We start from the raw sequence: 19924 nt of genomic DNA, 5'->3' as shown, positions 1-19924 counted from the left end.
TTTGGTAAGGAGGGACTTGTTTGAAACTAAAAATACCATAAAAGCGGAAAGTGACGTCCCTGATTAGCCTGTGCGGACTGTACAGGCTAATCCATAGGCGCTCGATGTCAATGACAATGTTTTTTTTTAAGTTTATTTATTTATTTTTTAGTTACCCGTTGTTTATTATAATGCATACACATACTAAATTAATAAAAATCTTCCGACAAAACGTCTTCTTAAAAAAAGATAGTTCGACTATGTACATAGATATTGATCTAAACATACATAGTCGAACTATCTTTTTTTAAGAAGACGTTTTGTCGGAAGATTTTTATAAATTTAGTATGTGTATCCATTATAATAAACAACGGGTAACTAAAAAATAAATCAATCAATAAATGTAAAAAAAAAAACATTGTCATTGACATCGAGCGCCTATGGGCTAATCTGGGATGGCACTTTACGAACATGCATTAAGCCCAGTTTTTTTCAGAACGCGGCTCAAAAGCTGGTTCTTTAGAAAGTAAGAATACACGTTTTGGTATCGGTGTGTACTTTTTCGTAATAAATATTATTAAACTAAACACCATTTGATTCATGGTGCCATATAAAGATTGCATTTTTAACCCATTTATGCCTAGTGGACTCTCCCATCCTTTAAATTGGATCAATTTATTTCCAAAATTAGGGATGTGTAGTATATTTATTTCTTTATTTAGAATTTATCTTACAGAAATTCCTTTAAGCAAACAGCGCAGACCCTGATAAGACGCCGCCTCATGCGGCGTCTCGTCTGGGTCTATGCTGTTTGCCAAGGCCTTTTTTCTATACGCTAGGCATAAATGGGTTAACTATAACATTCTTCGTTCATATTCACATGATAGGGAAAACCACGTCAATATGTCGACACATAGTCACAGAGCTGGTTTTTCAGCAAATGCGAGTGAATGTTTAGGTATCGGAGTATACTTTTTTGCAATAAATATCATTAAACTAAGCAGCATTTGATTGATGGTGCAATATAACGATTGCATTTTTTAACTATAACCTTCTTCGTTCATATTCACATGTTAGTTTGGATTGCGAGAATAAAATGCTGACATTGAACTCGTTTTTATTCGCTTTAATACATTGTTGTTTTGTTTTTGTCACAATTATTTGCAGTTTTGGTACCTTGTAATAAATAAATGTTGTACTCGACAAGACCGGTTTGAAATTTGGTTTGGAACAATGTATGATTGTTTGTTTTCTTCATAAAAATACAATGAATTATACATGCATGTCTTGTTCAGAGTTTTCAATATTAAATGAATTTAATATATATATATATATATATATATATATATATATATATATATATATATATATATATATTAATTAGTGAAATTATCATTTTGAATGATAAATAATCATATTATAACGAAAAATAAACTTTTCTGAAAACAAATATTTCACTATCAAATATATATATAACAAGGTATCCAGCTCAAAATCAACCGATTTTGAGCGATGCACCCCGTTTTCAGGTGATTTTGAGTTTGATACCTTGTTATATATATATAACAATTTGATAGTGATTTTTTTTCAGAAAAGTTCATTGTATATATAAGCAAACCATTGGTTCTTATGCTGTTCTGTTTGTATTTTTATTTGTTATTCCTATCATGACATTGTATATAGCCTGCTTTACATGTGTGTATATTATTTTTTTCAATAGATGTTTTGGTTTAACTTGTAAAATCAAATTAGAGGGTGGTATACGGGAATCACTATAAAAGTCTTAAGTCTGTCCGTCCGTCAGTCCGTAGACACAAACACATTCTGTCAGTACTTAAACACTTTACAACTAGAAAGTTCAAACGTGCATGCATTATTGATACAAAGCTCTGCATGTACATATTGTATTATACTACGTAAGACATTCCTTAATTACTGCCTCTAGAGATTCATTTAATCATTTAAAAGTAAGAATGTCATTTAGAAATAATTGTACATGTCAATACAAGGAGTGTCATTGAAATTAAAAAATCTGATTCTAATTGTTCGACTAAAACACATAAAAGTACATTCCTGTGCATATTTTTTAAACTAACATATATTTAAGTTGTGCATTTTTAAAGCGAGTGTTATGCTTTGTTATCAAATTTGTCATAATATGCTTAATTTCAGATGTATATAAGTATGTATCATTTATAGTATGCTACATATAAAATGTTGATCATTATTTGCCAGTTCACATTTTTATCTATATGTCTCGTTACGCCTTTGACATATATATTGACATATATATTTGTATTAGAAAACACATTAAGTACATACATCTTTTGTGGTATACATACACATACATCACAAAACGTGTGATTTATCGGTGATCTGATATACAACGAGGCGCCAATGGCTATAATCTCTGTAGTAATTGTATCCCATACTGTTGTAATATTGCCAACTTACATATGTAAAAGCTTTTTTCTTTATTGTATGAATTTGTTTGAATGCATTATATCCTATGCGTGCGTGTTATATAAAAACACTTATTTTGTGAATAAAAACGGATCTATCATGTATTACATTGTAGTGTGTGAATATAACATTTTAAAATGCGTATCTGAACCTTACAAATGTATGGTGTACAATGTCAATTTTTGAAATATGTAAGTTCGTTATTATGCGATTGCCAGTCATGTATTAACGATATAACTTACAGTATCATCTATCTCAATGTGTTTTTAAATATTAACATTTAAGACATGTGGCATGCCGCTTAATGAGGGTTTCTTTAGTTTTTATTGTTTTGTTATATTGTTTGTATTTTTCTCGAAATTATCGCATAATGATAATCCCTTGCCATTTTTCCAGATTTATTTTTTTCTAAAAAAACATGATGGGTTCGAATAAAAAATACAAACGTAAAATTTTAATTATTCATTTAATCTCATGAATACGTGTGAATGCACTTTATGAAAATGTGGTACTTTATTTTTTTATTGTTGTAATATATACTTAAAGAGGTTATACCCCTTTATTTGAAACATGATAATATGACATACAATATTGTCTATTTCAACCGATCCTCATGAACGCACTATTGAAATAACATCCTACTGTTGAGATACACATAACACGCGCAGTATAGTGACGTCATTGTGTGAATGAAAAATATTTATTTTTTAAGATTTGGAATGAGGCCGAATTTCGTCAACAAATCTGACTAAAATAACTACGCTGTTAAATATATTTGCCGAAAACGAATTCCCACCAATTGTTTTATTGTGGTAATATATGTTTGATGACTTAAACAAGAACATTAATATGACGTAAGGTTTAAGATTACTTAAAAGAAATTATGTTTGTATGTTCGATATTTAAATTTTACTTAGGGTATTATTCTTACAGTTAAAATGTATGCTTCAAAGCTGCATGTATCAAATATGTCGTTTTTTAATTATGCTGTTATGTATCGAATACAATAACTACTTTTAATGTTACGAGGTATAATAAAATAGACCTTTTAAAAGAAATTTTGTTTAAAATAACGAATAATTCTTATGTCTGTATACACGTTTTAACATTATATAAACGCAAACTATCTGGCACTATTGTATCGCTCTTATTGATTTGTTATGGGTTTGCATGTGTAAAACGTGTTTTTTACGAACATAAAAAATTACGTTGTGTTCGTGCATAACTTTTAGTACTATTTTAAACACATGCGAGATTCACAGATAAATTGAAATTAAATAGTGAGATTTGTTCCAAAATTTTAATATTGTTGTCTTTTAAAACATTTTTCTTTTTTGTAAAATTTATTTTTAGTAAACAACATGTTTCGGGTTCTAGACATGCTGGCCATGCAGCTGAAATGCTGAGTTTGTATTGTATATTACATTTATATCATAAGATAATATTACATGTCGATATGCATTTTCGTAAAGTTTGTTATGTGTTGATATGTTTTTAATGTTTCCATATAAATATTTTAGTATATAAGTAGATTGGGAAAGGATTGTAGCACAGAGAGTTCGTTCATCAAACGTCACAGATTAGTGTATGCGTAACTTATTTTTTATTTCAATAAATATTGTATTTCATACTTGGAAATGAATAATTAATTAATGGCAAACTAATACAGTAAAAAGTATAATCATATAATTGTGTGACATAATTTAATATTCGGGTTAAATTAAATATTGTGACCCAAAAAACCTAAATGATTTGTATAATCGAAACTTCTTTCCCGATGTCTTTTTCTGCCAATGCTATATATTATATTGAAACGAAACATATTTCACGACAAATGTTGTAAAGGTATGTATGTATTCGTGGTGTCCATCGTTGACACTTCAAAATCCTCACTGTGATTATTGCTGAAACATTGCAGTAATGATTGTTTAAAATTTACGTTATATATCTGTAAAAAAAACTACAGATAAAATATCGCAATGAAAGATAAATATTGTTAAGTTTGAAATATATTATTTACATGTTCTTGATTATTTACAGGTTGCTTGCTATTTTTACCATGCTTTTAGAAATGTACCTGTTATAGATTTGGTATTTATAAAGTACACTGTCATTCTTGCGCTTTACACAAATATTCCACAATTGTGACCAAAATGATAAAATACAATATGAAGAATAAAACTATTTTAATAAAATAAATAATCATTCGCACTTAGTTAAGCGGCGGCAATGGTCAATGTAGAGCATTAAGGTTTATCACTGTGAGGAGTTTTGTGTTTGTGATAACTTGTATTGTATAATGAGTGTTCCATGCATGCGAATAAAAACATATATTATTTACCTGGTGTTTGTTGGTAAAATGAAACCCACATAGTAATTGTTGGTTTTTAAACTAAGCGTTTATGGATTTACCAAAACGACCCCAGACCTAAAACAGTAGTGTGACAAAAACGACTTCTGTTCTTTTGTTTTCACGTAGCATTTGTTGCAATCGATTGCTGTCAACTTTATTATAATATCTAAAACATAGATTATTCATTGCAGTAAAATGAGATAAACAAAAATCTTGACAAGAAATATTAAAACTATCGCATTTTGTTTCGTATATATAAAACTTTAAAGCAGATTACAACCAATCCTACTTTAGCTACACATCTCATGTGATAATAATGACTATCTTGCGCCACGGATACTATATCTGATATTTCATCATGCTACTCTGCAATGGTTACTGATTCTAAGTTCAAGCCCAATTTGAACTATTTTAATAATGTCGCGATTTGTGCCATACACTCTGATGCCCCCGCAATACATGTTTTGGACACAGACAATTCCACTGTATAGTCTATAGTGGGCAAAAAGACAAAGGGCCATCATCAAGCCAAAACTTGTCGCTGTCGAAATTTCACTCTTGGCGATCATATACACACTGAGGTCATTAACCCATTTATGCCCAGTGGACTATCCCATCCTTCTAAATTGGATCAATTTATTTCCAAAATTAGGGGTGTCAAGTATATTTATTTCTATATTTAGAATATTTCATAAAGAAATTCATTTAAGCAAACAGCGTAGACCCAGATGAGCGCATCATGCGGCGTCTCATCTGGGTTTACGCTGTTTGCAATGTCCTTTTTTCAGGACGCTAGGCATGAATGGGTTAAACTTTGAACGTTTAGGCGAGATTCAACCAGTAGTTGAAGAGGAAAAAGGGAGTTTATATATTTATAGTTGAAAAACGGACACAAGGTAATAATTCTGCCAAAACTCGGCGCAGCCAAATTTGCTTTCTTTAACATAATCTACTCTTAAAAGTGTCCAGGTTTAAGCGAGATTTGCCAACATCGATCAATGGTTTACAACTTTTCTTAATAAGAGATATAAGCAAAAAGCAAATATTACAAACATAACAGAAATAGTATCTGAGAGAATAAGGAATCGCAATGATAAAAAATACAAACCTTTGCGTGCTGATCGGATAAAGTATGATCCGCTAAACCCACGTGATAATCAATCAAAGCATGATACTTTGCTAAACTCACCAAAGGTATTAAAAGATACATTGTCATATAATAACGCATTCTTGTATTGTGTAGACTAGTTCAAAATCTTTACAAAAGTCGTTGCTAAACATTTTCCTCGCTATCAAATGCATATGAGCCTCGTTCTTTGAAAAGGGGGTTAACTGCATGTGCGTAAAGTGCTAAAAGTGCCGTCCCAGATTAGCCTGTGCATTTCGCACAGGCTAATCAGGGACGACGCTTTCAGCCTTAATTGGATTTTTGCTTAGAAGAGACTTTCTTTAATTGAAAAATAGCATGAAAGCGGAAAGTGTCGTCCCTGATTAGCCTGTGCGGGTTGCAAAGGCTAATCTGGGACGACATTGTACGCACATGCATTAAATCCGCTTTTCACATAACGAGGCTCATATATAAAATACAACGAGTATAGGCCGGACTGGTTTTCCAACTTGACATTTACTGTTTTAAAGTTTTCGCAACTTAAACAATGAATAAATGCACGGGTCTAGTTTGCAGACATTAGTTCAGTGTTTAAAATTTTGGTACAAGAAGCAAACACAAAATTGCAAACTTTGAGTTGCACTGAAAGACTCAGTGACATTTCTAAATGCAACAACACACTGGTGCTCGTAATGCGAAGGCTTATATCATGTATATGGGCCGTGCTCTGTGAAAAATGGGTCTAATACACGTGCGTAAATGTCGTCCCAGATTAGCCTGTGCAGTCCGCACTGGATTTTTGCTAGGAAGAGACTTTCTGTAAACCATAAAAGCGGAAAGTGTCGTCCATGATTAGCCTGTGCGTACTGCACAGGCTTATCTGGGACGACACTTTACGCACATGCAATAAACCCCCTTTTTAGAGAGCGCGGCTAATATTTGTTATGTCATCCACATAATTTATAGCATGTACATTTATTATGTCTTCCGCGTGATGTAGAGCCTAAGGCTATTGAATAAAATTTAAATCAAATTGGTATGCGTGCGATTTCTTACTAGAAATGCAATTACATACTGGAAATCGCTTAATACTAACACATTAAACACTGAAGATTATATTTTATTAGTCTAAAGTGTTGTTTATAGACTGCTGATAACATTTAGTTAATGTTACGAAACTTCGAGTCTACACGCGAATGAAAGTTGTGATTATTTCAGCTGTGGCATAAAGAAAATATATGATGAAAGTATTGCAAACAACTTTTGTTTAATGTATTTAATTGTAATTTGTAAGATATCGATTATTAAGCATTTAAAAAAAGTCATTTTTAACATAATAAAAGTCTGATGCTTTATATTCATGTGAGACATGTTTTATTTTAGCCTCGTTCTCGGAAATCTGGGCTTTATCCATTTGGGTAAAATGTTATCTCAGATTAGCCTGTTCAGTCCGCACAGGCTAATCAGGGACGACACTTTCCGCCTAGACTTGATTTTCATTCAAAAGAGAATTTCTTTAAACGAAAAATACCATACATGCGAAAAGTGTCGTTTCAATTGGGATGACACGCTACGCACAATCATTAAACCCCGTTTTCCCAGAGCGAGGCTCATATTATGATGCGACAATTTTTATTTTCTTTCACATTTTAATGGACGGTCCTTCCACCGCTACAGCCCATCCTTGTCCTGACAGTAGCCGTAGTGGGTGACGGGCGAGAGATCCTCAATGTCCACGCACGCCCCTTTGAGAGCCGTCGCGACTTCCTCGAGCTTGCCCGAGGGGAGGGGCTTGGAGCCGCGCTGCATGACGAAGGCGTAAGTGTTGTCGGGGTGGCAGGCGCCAGCGGAAGTCTCCTAAAGATTGCATTTTTAATCCATTTATGCCTAGTGGACTCTCCCATCCTTCTAAATTGGATCAATTTATTTCCAAAATTAGGGATGTTTAGTATATTTATTTCTTTATTTAGAATTTATCTTACAGAAATTCCTTTAAGAAAACAGCGCAGACCCTGATAAGACCTCATGCGGCGTCTCGTCTGGGTCTTTGCTGTTTGCCAAGGCCTTTTTTCTATACGCTATTATAGAATATATATATATATATATATATATATATATATATATATATATATATATATATATATATATATATATATATATATATTCACACATATGGCCAGTTACGGGGTCTCTGATTTAGAAATAGGTTATGGGGTTCCCACTTTAAATACATGTATCTCCATACCCTTTTTTATCCGATATAAACACGAATTAAGGTATATAGGGGTACCTACTATTATTATTGTATATAAATACGTCATTTATTTAACGTCTTATACAAGGAAATATATAGCGAACTTATTTGCGAGGTATATACAATTTCAATTTCAGACCTGATTGTGGTTTTCGATTTAAGACCTTATTGTGAGATTTGATTGCATTACCTCCCCTACACCCCCCTCATAGTAATTAAAGGAGCCTAGATTGCGGGGTTGTATATAGACCCCGTTTTTTATATTGACCTCGTAAGTACAGTCTGAAAACTACAGAGACCGCGTAACTGGCACTATGTATTGGTATATATATATATATATATATATATATATATATATATATATATATATAACGCTGGGTTAACTATAACATTCCTCGTTCATATTCATATGTTAGGGAAAACCACGTCAATATGTCGACACATAGTCACAGAGCTGGTTTTTCAGCAAATGCGAGTGAATGTTTAGGTATCGGAGTATACTTTTTTGCAATAAATACCATTAAACTAAGCAGCATTTGATTGATGGTGCAATATAACGATTGCATTTTTTAACTATAACCTTCTTCGTTCATATTCACATGTTAGTTTGGATTGCGAGAATAAAATGTTGACATTGAACTCGTTTTTATTCGCTTTAATACATTGTTGTTTTGTTTTTGTCACAATCATTTGCAGTTTTGGTACCTTGTAATAAATAAATGTTGTACTCGACAAGAGCGGTTTGAAATTTGGTTTGGAACAATGTATGATTGTTTGTTTTCATCAAAAATATACAATGAATTATAGATGCATGTCTTGTTCAGAGTTTTCAATATTATATATATATATATATATATATATATATATATATATATATATATATATATATATATATATATATATATATATATATATATATATTCACACATATGACCAGTTACGGGGTCTCTGATTTAGACATAGGTCATGGGGTTCCCACTTTAAACACGTGTATCTCCATACCCTTTTTTATCCGATATTAACACGAATTAAGGTATATAAGGGTACCTTATATATTGTTATTTATGAACACGCCATTTATTTAACGTCTTATACAAGGAATATATATAGCGAACTTATTTGCGAGGTATATACAATTTCAATTTCAGACGTGATTGTGGTTTTCGATTTAAGACCTTATTGTGAGATTTGATTGCATTACCTCCCCTACACCCCCCTCATAGTAATTAAAGGAGCCTAGATTGCGGGGTTGTATATAGACCCCGTTTTTTTTATTGACCTCGTAAGTACAGTCTGAAAACTACAGAGACCGCGTAACTGGCACTATGTATTGGTATATATATATATATATATATATATATATATATGTAAACCATTGGTTCTTATACTGTTCTGTTTGTATTTTTATTTGTTATTCATATCATGACATTGTATATAGCCTGCTTTACATGTGTGTATATTATTTTTTCAATAGATGGTTTGGTTTAACATGTAAAATCAAATTAGAAGGTGGTATACGGGCATCACTATGAAAGTCTTAAGTCTGCCCGTCCGTCAACCGTAGACAAAAACACATTCTGTCAGTACTTAAACACTTTACAACTAGAAAGTTCAAACGTGCATGCATTATTGATACAAAGCTCTGCATGTACATATTGTATTATACTATGTAAGACATTCCTTAATTACTGCCTCTAGAGATTCATTTAATCATTTAAAAGAAAGAATTATTTTAGAAATAATTGTACATGTCAATACAAGGAGTGTCATTGAAATTAAAAAATCTGATTCTAATTGTTCGACTAAAACACATAAAAGTACGTTCCTGTGCATATTTTTTAAACTAACATTTATTTAAATTGTGCATTTTAAAAGCGATTGTTATGCTTTGTTATCAAATTTGTCATAATATGCTTAATTTCAGATGTATATAAATATGTATCATTTATAGTATGCTACATATAAAATGTTGATCATTATTTGCAAGTTCACATTTTTTATCTATATGTCTCGTTACGACTTTGACATATATATTGACATATATATTTGTATTAGAAAACACATTAAGTACATACATCTTTTGTGGTATACATAGACATACATCACAAAACGTGTGATTTATAGGTGATCTGATATACAACGAGGCGCCAATGGCTATAATCTCTATAGTAATTGTATCCCATACTGTTGTAGTATTGCCAACTTACATATGTAAAAGCTTTTTCTTTATTGTATGAATTTGTTTGAATGCATTATATCCTATGCGTGCGTGTTATATAAACACACTTATTTTGTGAATAAAAAAGGATCTATGATGTATTACATTGTAGTGTGTGAATATAACATTTTAAAATGCGTATCTGAACCTTACAAATGTAAGGTGTACAATGTCAATTTTTGAAATATGTAAGTTCGTTATTATGCGATTGCCACTCATGTATTAACGATATAACTTACAGTATCATCTATCTCAATGTGTTTTTAAATATTAACATTTAAGACATGTGGCATGCCGCTTAATGAGGGTTTCTTTAGTTTTTATTGTTTTGTTATATTGTTTGTATTTTTCTCGAAATTATCGCATAATGATAATCCCTTGCCATTTTTCCAGATTTATTTTTTCTAAAAAAACATGATGGGTTCGAATAAAAAATACAAACGTAAAATTTTAATTATTCATTTAATCTCATGAATACGTGTGAATGCACTTTATGAAAATGTGGTACTTTATTTTTTTATTGTTGTAATATATACTTAAAGAGGTTATACCCCTTTATTTGAAACATGATAATATGACATACAATATTGTCTATTTCAACCGATCCTCATGAACGCACTATTGAAATAACATCCTACTGTTGAGATACACATAACACGCGCAGTATAGTGACGTCATTGTGTGAATGAAAAATATTTATTTTTTAAGATTTGGAATGAGGCCGAATTTCGTCAACAAATCTGACTAAAATAACTACGCTGTTAAATATATTTGCCGAAAACGAATTCCCACCAATTGTTTTATTGTGGTAATATATGTTTGATGACTTAAACAAGAACATTAATATGACGTAAGGTTTAAGATTACTTAAAAGAAATTATGTTTGTATGTTCGATATTTAAATTTTACTTAGGGTATTATTCTTACAGTTAAAATGTATGCTTCAAAGCTGCATGTATCAAATATGTCGTTTTTTAATTATGCTGTTATGCATCGAATACAATAACTACTTTTAATGTTACGAGGTATAATTAAATAGACCTTTTAAAAGAAATTTTGTTTAAAATAACGAATAATTCTTATGTCTGTATACACGTTTTAACATTATATAAACGCAAACTATCTGGCACTATTGTATCGCTCTTATTGATTTGTAATGGGTTTTAGCATGTGTAAAACGTGTTTTTTACGACCATAAAAAATTACGTTGTGTTCGTGCATAACTTTTAGTACTATTTTAAACACATGCGAGATTCACAGATAAATTGAAATTAAATAGTGAGATTTGTTCCAAAATTTTAACATTGTTGTCTTTTAAAACATTTTTCTTTTTTGTAAAATTTATTTTTAGTAAACAACATGTTTCGGGTTCTAGACATGCTGGCCATGCAGCTGAAATGCTGAGTTTGTATTGTATATTACATTTATATCATAAGATAATATTACATGTCGATATGCATTTTCGTAAAGTTTGTTATGTGTTGATATGTTTTTAATGTTTCCATATAAATATTTTAGTATATAAGTAGATTGGGAAAGGATTATAGCACAGAGAGTTCGTTCATCAAACGTCACAGATTAGTGTATGCGTAACTTATTTTTATTTCAATAAATATCGTATTTTATACTTGGAAATGAATAATTAAGTAATGGCAAACTAATGCAGTAATAAGTATAATCATATAATTGTGTGACATAATTTAATATTCAGGTTAAATTAAATATTGTGACCCAAAAAAACTAAATGATTTGTATAATCGAAACTTCTTTCCCGATGTCTATTTCTGCCAATGCTATATATTATATTGAAACGAAACATATTTCACGACAAATGTGGTAAAAATATGTATGTATTCGTGGTGTCCATCGTTGAAACGTCAAAATCCTCACTGTGATTATTGCTGAAACATTGCAGTAATGACTGTTTAAAATTTACGTTATATATCTGTAAAAAAAATACAGATAAAATATCGCAATGAAAGATAAATATTTTTAAGTTTGAAATATATAATTTACATGTTCTTGATTATTTACAGGTTGCTTGCTATTTTTACCATGCTTTTAGTAATGTACCTGTTATAGATTTGGTATTCATAAAGTACAATGTCATTCTTGCGCTTTACACAAATATTCCACAATTGTGACCAAAATGATAAAATACAATATGAAGAATAAAACTATTTTAATAAAATAAATAATAATTCGCACTTTGTTAAGCGGCGGCAATGGTCAATGTAGAGCATTAAGGTTTATCACTGTGAGGAGTTTTGTGTTTGTGATAACTTGTATTGTATAATGAGTGTTCCATGCATGCGAATAAAAGCATATATTATTTAACTGGTGTTTGTTGGTAAAATGAAACCCACATAGTAATTGTTGGTTTTTAAACTACGCGTTTATAGATTTACCAAAACGACCCCAGATCTAAAACAGTAGTGTGACAAAAAAGAGTTCAGTTCTTTTGTTTTCACGTAGCATTTGTTGCAATCGATTGTTGTCAACTTTATTATAATATCTAAAACATAGATTATTCATTACATTAAAATGAGATAAACAAAAATCTTGAAAAGAAATATTAAAATTATCGCATTTTTGCTTCGTATATGTAAAACTTTAAAGCAGGTTACAACCAATCCTACTTTAGCTACACATCTCATGTGATAATAATGACTATCTTGCGCCACGGATACTATATCTGATATTTCATCATGCTACTCTGCAATGGTTACTGATTCTAAGTTCAAGCCCAATTTGAACTATTTTAATAATGTCGCGATTTGTGCCATACACTCTGATGCCCCCGCAATACATGTTTTGGACACAGACAATTCCACTGTATATTCTATAGTGGGCAAAAAGACAAAGGGCCATCATCAAGCCAAAACTTGTCGCTGTCGAAATTTCACTCTTGGCGATCATATACACACTGAGGTCATTAACCCATTTATGCCCAGTGGACTATCCCATCCTTCTAAATTGGATCAATTTATTTCCAAAATTAGGGGTGTCAAGTATATTTATTTCTATATTTAGAATATTTCATAAAGAAATTCATTTAAGCAAACAGCGTAGACCCAGATGAGACGCCGCATCATGCGGCGTCTCATCTGGGTTTACGCTGTTTGCAATGTCCTTTTTTCAGGACGCTAGGCATGAATGGGTTAAACTTTGAACGTTTAGGCGAGATTCAACCAGTAGTTGAAGAGGAAAAAGGGAGTTTATATATTTATAGTTGAAAAACGGACACAAGGTAATAATTCTGCCAAAACTCGGCGCAGCCAAATTTGCTTTCTTTAACATAATCTACTCTTAAAAGTGTCCAGGTTTAAGCGAGATTTGCCAACATCGATCAATGGTTTACAACTTTTCTTAATAAGAGATATAAGCAAAAAGCAAATATTACAAACATAACAGAAATAGTATCTGAGAGAATAAGGAATCGCAATGATAAAAAATACAAACCTTTGCGTGCTGATCGGATAAAGCATGATCCGCTAAACCCACGTGATATTTAATCAAAGCATGATACTTTGCTTAACTCACCAAAGGTATTAAAAGATACATTGTCATATAATAACGCATTCTTGTATTGTGTAGACTAGTTCAAATACTTTACAAAAGTCGTTGGTAAACATTTTCCTCGCTATCACATGCATATGAGCCTCGTTCTTTGAAAAGGGGGTTAACTGCATGTGCGTAAAGTGCGTAAAGTGCCGTCCCAGATTAGCCTGTGCATTTTGCACAGGCTAATCAGGGACGACGCTTTCAGCCTTTATTGGATTTTTGCATAGAAGAGACTTTCTTTAATTGAAAAATAGCATGAAAGAGGAAAGTGTCGTCCCTGATTAGCCTGTGCGGGTTGCACAGGCTAACCTGGGACGACATTGTACGCACATGCATTAAATCCGCTTTTCACATAGCGAGGCTCATATATAAAATACAAAGAGCATAGGCCGCACTGGTTTTCCAACTTGACATTTATTGTTTTAAAGTTTTCGCAATTTAAACAATGAATAAATGTACGGGTCAAGTTTGCAGACATTAGTTCAGTGTTTAAAATTTTGGTACAAGAAGCAAACACAACATTGCAAATTTTGAGTTGCACTGAAAGACTCAGTGACATTTCTAAATGTAACAACACACTGGTGCTCGTAATGCGAAGGCTTATATCATGTATATGGGCCGTGCTCTGTGAAAAATTGGTTTAATACACGTGCGTAAATGTCGTCCCAGATTAGCCTGTGCAGTCCGCACTGGCTAATCAGAGACAAGACTTTCCGCCTAAACTGGATTTTTGCTAGGAAGAGACCTTACGAAACGAAAAATACCATAACAGCGGAAAGTGTCGTCCATGATTAGCCTGTGCGTACTGCACAGGCTAATCTGGGACGACACTTTACGCACATGCAATAAACCCCCTTTTTAAAGAGCGCGGCTAATATTTGTTATGTCATCCACATAATTTATAGCATGTATATTTATTATGTCTTCCGCATGATTTAAAACCTAAGGCTATTGAATACAATTTAAATCAAATTGGTATGCGTGCGATTTCTTACTAGAAATGCAATTACATACTGTAAATCGCTTAATACTTACACATTAAACACTGTAGATTATATTTTACTAGTCTAAAGTGTTGTTTATAGACTGCTGATAACATTTAGTTTATGTTACGAAACTTCGAGTCTACACGCGAATGAAAGTTGTGATTATTTCAGCTGTGGCATAAAGAAAATATATGATGAAAGTATTGCAAACAAATTGTTGTTTTACTGAGTTTAATGTATTTAATTGTAATTTGTAAGATATCGATTTTTTAGCATTTAAAAAAGGTCATTTTTAACATAATAAAATTCTGATGCTTTATACTCATGTGAGACATGTTTTATTTTAGCCTCGTTCTCGGAAATCTGGGTTTAATTCATTTGGGTAAAATGTTATCTCAAATAAGCCGGTTCAGTCCGCACAGGCTAATCAGGGACGACACTTTCCGCCTAGACTTGATTTTCATTCAAAAGAAAATTTCTTTAAACGAAAAATACCATACATACCCTAATTCTCAATAGGGATGACACGTTACGCACATGCATTAAACCCCGTTTTCCCAGAGCGAGGCTCATATTATGATGTGACAATTTTTATTTAATTTCACATTTTAATGGATGGTCCTTCCACCGCTACAGCCCATCCTTGTCCTGACAGTAGCCGTAGTGGGTGACGGGCGAGAGATCCTCAATGTCCACGCACGCCCCTTTTAGAGCCGTCGCCACTTCCTCGAGCTTGCCCGAGGGGAGGGGCTTGGAGCCGCGCTGCATGACGAAGGCGTAAGTGTTGTCGGGGTGGCAGGCGCCAGCGGAAGTCTCCTTCCAGCAAGAGTAGAACACGGCGTAACTACAACGAAATTGTGTGCGTTAAAGTTAGAGTTAATTGAATTAACAACTCGTAACATTTTAATCGCGATGTATCATATGCTACTAAATATACAGATTAATAAACAAAATACCCGAAATATTTTATCGACTTCCACCGAAGCATATACATGTTTAACAACACAGCAGAATGACAAACCCCTGTATAGCCAAAACACCACAATTTCCTGATATTAATAGTATAACTTCCATCTGATCGCAACTTCTCAGACGAAGGCCATTGCTTACCTATTATAGTCAGTTTTAAGGACCCAGGCCGGTTTCATACCCACTTTCCGGCCGATACTCGTATCAAAGTACATCGTCATACGCTGGGGCTCCCGCGCGTCTTTAACAACAGCAGTCCCTTTACCCCTGGGGCACCATCCGCCGTAGAACTTGGATCCAACTGCAATGACAACATAATCAAATGTAGGATATAACACCACTGTAGAACTTTGATCAAACTGGAATGACAATATAATCAAATCGTAGCAAAAACACCACTATAGAACTTGGATACAACTGGAATGGAACATAGTCAAATCTAAGGAATTAACACCACTGTAAAACTTGGATCAAATGGATAGACAACATAATCAAATGCAGGATATAACACCACTGTATAACATCAATCAAACTAGATACGACAATATTATTCAATCTTAGATCCGAATAGCTTAGCATTTTTTTCATTTCAGTGATAGCTGGTACAAATTCCCAATATAGCATGTTTTTACATGTGAAACACTACATATATATATACTTTTAATGAAACTTACGTGTTTGCAGTTAATACATAAAATAACATTAAAAAACACTAGTACCTTTACATTACAATCATTCGTTGCAATTTGTCTGCCTATATTACTTACCAGCTTGAAGGTCGTAGCCGCCGGCAGCGTTCTGTCGGAAGTGGATCCTGCCGTCATAGATCTCCATGAAGAACGCCAACAACGAGTCCTTGACGCCCGTCTTCAAACTCACGAACCATTTCCCTGAAAACAGGCCACAGGGATACGGTTCTTAATTTCCATCTAGAGATATAACTCGTTTTAAGCATAGATCAGACAAACAGACAGACAAAGTCGCAATGGCATAGTAGATATGGTGTCCGCCTAGAGACTGGGAGGTCACGGATTCGGTCCCCAAGGTGGATGCGTTGTTTGCAATTCCACAGACATACCTACTGAACGACAGGAATATGACAGTAGACAATTAGACACTGTGAGACACACACAGACATCCAGAAACACGGACTGACAGGTCAGACACCCAAACATATACCGAGACAGAACGACGCACAGACTGGAAAAACACACGGTCATACACATAGACAGTATAATACGCAGACAGTTAGACGAGCAGAAAGACGAACATACAGTGAAACTCAGACAAAAAGGAACACACATATAGCCAGACATTCGGACCGTCAGACAGACAGTCAAAAACACAAATGCATAGATATAGTCCGATACACGCACAGTAAGATTGGCACGCAAATACATTTAGGCCCACGGAAAGACAGTCAGACACTATTGATGCACAGAGAAAAACGGACACATAAACAGCCAAACGCACAGATAGTTAGATTCACTATAATTGACAGAACGACACACAGACACGCAGTCACTCAAATATACGAGGACAGATACAAAGAAGGCTAGACACACAGTCAAAAACAGGCATTTGGACACAGTCAAACACTGACAGCGAGACACACAGTGAAAAACAGACAGTCAGAGACAGTCAAACACATACAGTCAGACACAGTCAAACTCACACAGTCAGACACAGTCAAACTCACACAGTCAGACACACTCAAAAACAAATACAGTCAGACACAGTCAAACGTATAGACAGTCAGACACAGCCAAACACACGGACACTCAGACACAATAAAACACACATACAGTCAGACATAGTCAAACAGACAGACAGTTACATACAATCAACACACTCAGAACGTCATTCCTAAGCACACACAGTCAAACACAGTCAAACACATGGAAAGTCCGACACAGTCAAACAAATTGACAGTCAGACACAGTCAAAAACACGGACAGTCCGACACACGGACAGTCAAACACACACAGACCGCCAAACAAAGTCGATCAAACGGACCGTCAAACACAGACAAACAGACAGTCAGGCACAGGCCAATAAACAGATAGTCAGACACAGTCAAATACAAAGACAGTCAGACACCGTCAAACACGCGGAAAGTCAGATACAGTCAAACACACACACAGTCCGACAAAGTTAAACACACACACAATAAAACTCATATACTTTAACCCTTTCAGTGCGGGAACCGAGTTTTGAAGGCCTTTGCAAACAGTTTGGATCCAGGATCCAAACTGTTTGCTATTCTGATAATATTCTTTGAAAAAAATCGAAGAAAATGCTAATTTTAGAAATTAAGCAGACGACATTTATGCAGACCACAAATTTTTCAGCATGCAAAGGGACACAGTAAAACACACAGTCAGACTCACACATACACGATATACGACCGTCAGATTTGCAGACAATCAGACACAGAGATAGTCAGAATATCTTTTCAGACAAACAGACATATGAAATACCTTCAAAGCTGTCCAAATCGAAGTTTTCCTGTACAGGAATATCGAGAAGTTGACAGGAAGACCCAGCGTTTGCAGAATGGCTGAATTGAATTATCAGAAGAAATAGTCCGATTTTCAGCACTGTTGGTAAAACCCGAAAGTCCATGTTTAAAGAATAACAATTTATAGCTGCCTTCAAAAATTGATCAAGAGAATTTGCGCGTATATACAATTATATGTGACCGCAATCCGTTCTTGTTGTTTACGTGCAAGTTCAACATCCGAATTGCGTAATTGCAGTCCTGATAATCACTATTTCGTACTTTGAAACGTAGACGTAAACATGTTGATAATACTGATATAAAAGTATTTAAAAGTATTTTCCATTTATAATACCAATTATAACTATTTACACGTGTTCACTAAGTAATCTAATCTTAGAGTGGCCAGCTATATATTCGCAATAACTTCAATGAACTTTGTAACGAAAAACTCACATATTACTCAGGCAAAATAAAGTAAGTATTGTTTGTGTCTTTCATTTAACATTCGTTTTAAGTTCTTCATTAGTATGTATATACTTCCACGTTATTAATGGTATAATACCAAATAATACAGCAATAATCCCACTCATGTACAACAGGAAGCATAGGCCACATTGCCCTGGGCAAGAAACATGTGTATGTGTCTTGCCTCGGGAAAACGGGGTTAAATGCATGTGCGTAAAGTGTCGTGGTATTTTTCCTTAAACGAAGTCTCTTCTTGGCAAAAATCCAGTTTACGCGGAAAGTGTCGTCCTTGATTAGCCTGTGCGGACTGCCAAGGCTGATCTGGGACACACTTTATGCCCATGCGCATTAAGCACCGTTTTCCCAATGCATGGGTCATACAAATAAATTAAATACTTGTATGCAGTATATAAGACTCGGAAGTAGATAGTATATCACATAGGTCATTTAAATAACTAAACGATGTTTGCCCACTGACGATGAACACTGGAAACAAAATTAACTTATTGTTAGCCTTGATATCAGTTATAGTCCAAAGTCCAATCACCCTACGGTTGTAGTCTCTACACTCCATAACGCAATGTCGCATCAGAGTTGTCGTCCCATGCTCTCACATATACGTAAATGAAACCATCGTGAAAGATATTGTTTATAATGTAGCGTTTGAATAATGGTAAAGCTGCATTGTTTAAAGTTGCCACCGGAAGACGCCCACTTCAACAATATAAAAAAAACAATAAGTTGTAGTAGGTTTATAAAGGAAATTAACGAATATAAATGTCTGTATAGGGAAACCCAATAATGGTCACACTTGGATCTATAAACCCTCGTTCTCACAGAGCTGCGACTTTACGACGATCATCCCGATCAAGCCATGTTCTGAAAAAGGTTTGGATCGGGGCCGATCGGAGTCTAAATCGAGAAATTTGGCAGATTATGGTCTTCACTTCGACTTGTTTGTTTTGTCTTCTTGTTTCTTGTTAAGGTGGGTTCCCACTGCCGATCCGATCAACTCGATCATCCCGATCACCGAAATTTTCCGACCAAACCCGACCTAGCTCG

The 19924-nt window shown here is 33.8% G+C and overlaps 2 protein-coding genes and 1 long non-coding RNA gene across 5 annotated transcripts in view; 2 read left to right on the top strand and 1 right to left on the bottom strand.

Moving 5' to 3' along the window:
* The window catches only part of LOC127848521 (uncharacterized), a 30377-nt gene extending 30149 nt beyond the window's left edge, over positions 1-228 (top strand). Inside the window, exon 5 of one of the 2 annotated variants that reach the window (XM_052381033.1) lies at positions 1-228. This exon is cut by the window's left edge and continues 1993 nt beyond it. The gene's annotated coding sequence lies outside the window, so the exon portion shown is untranslated. The other variant, XM_052381032.1, reaches the window with a different exon arrangement.
* LOC127848524 (retinol-binding protein 4-like) overlaps positions 1-18850 on the bottom strand; it is a 119847-nt gene extending 100997 nt beyond the window's left edge. The window contains exons 1-4 of one of the 2 annotated variants that reach the window (XM_052381036.1): positions 18375-18850; positions 16662-16784; positions 16036-16195; positions 14335-15769 (exon numbers count right to left, since the gene is read on the bottom strand). In XM_052381036.1, coding sequence (XP_052236996.1) covers positions 15556-15769; positions 16036-16195; positions 16662-16784; positions 18375-18519 — 642 coding nt within the window. In that variant the 5' untranslated portion in view covers positions 18520-18850 and the 3' untranslated portion in view covers positions 14335-15555. Of the gene's footprint in view, positions 1-14334; positions 15770-16035; positions 16196-16661; positions 16785-18374 lie in introns of those variants that run through there. The other variant, XM_052381038.1, reaches the window with a different exon arrangement.
* Positions 1370-12712, top strand: LOC127848527 (uncharacterized). The gene is made up of 2 exons (XR_008034566.1): positions 1370-4693; positions 12623-12712. It is a non-coding gene; the product is annotated as an uncharacterized LOC127848527 (long non-coding RNA).
* Positions 18851-19924: the final 1074 nt, after the last annotated feature.

This window comes from Dreissena polymorpha, chromosome 10 (assembly GCF_020536995.1).
Source record: "Dreissena polymorpha isolate Duluth1 chromosome 10, UMN_Dpol_1.0, whole genome shotgun sequence".
NCBI lineage: Eukaryota > Metazoa > Mollusca > Bivalvia > Myida > Dreissenidae > Dreissena > Dreissena polymorpha.
The sequence above is the reverse complement of the archived record's forward strand: the minus strand, read 5'-3'. Positions and strand labels throughout refer to the sequence as shown.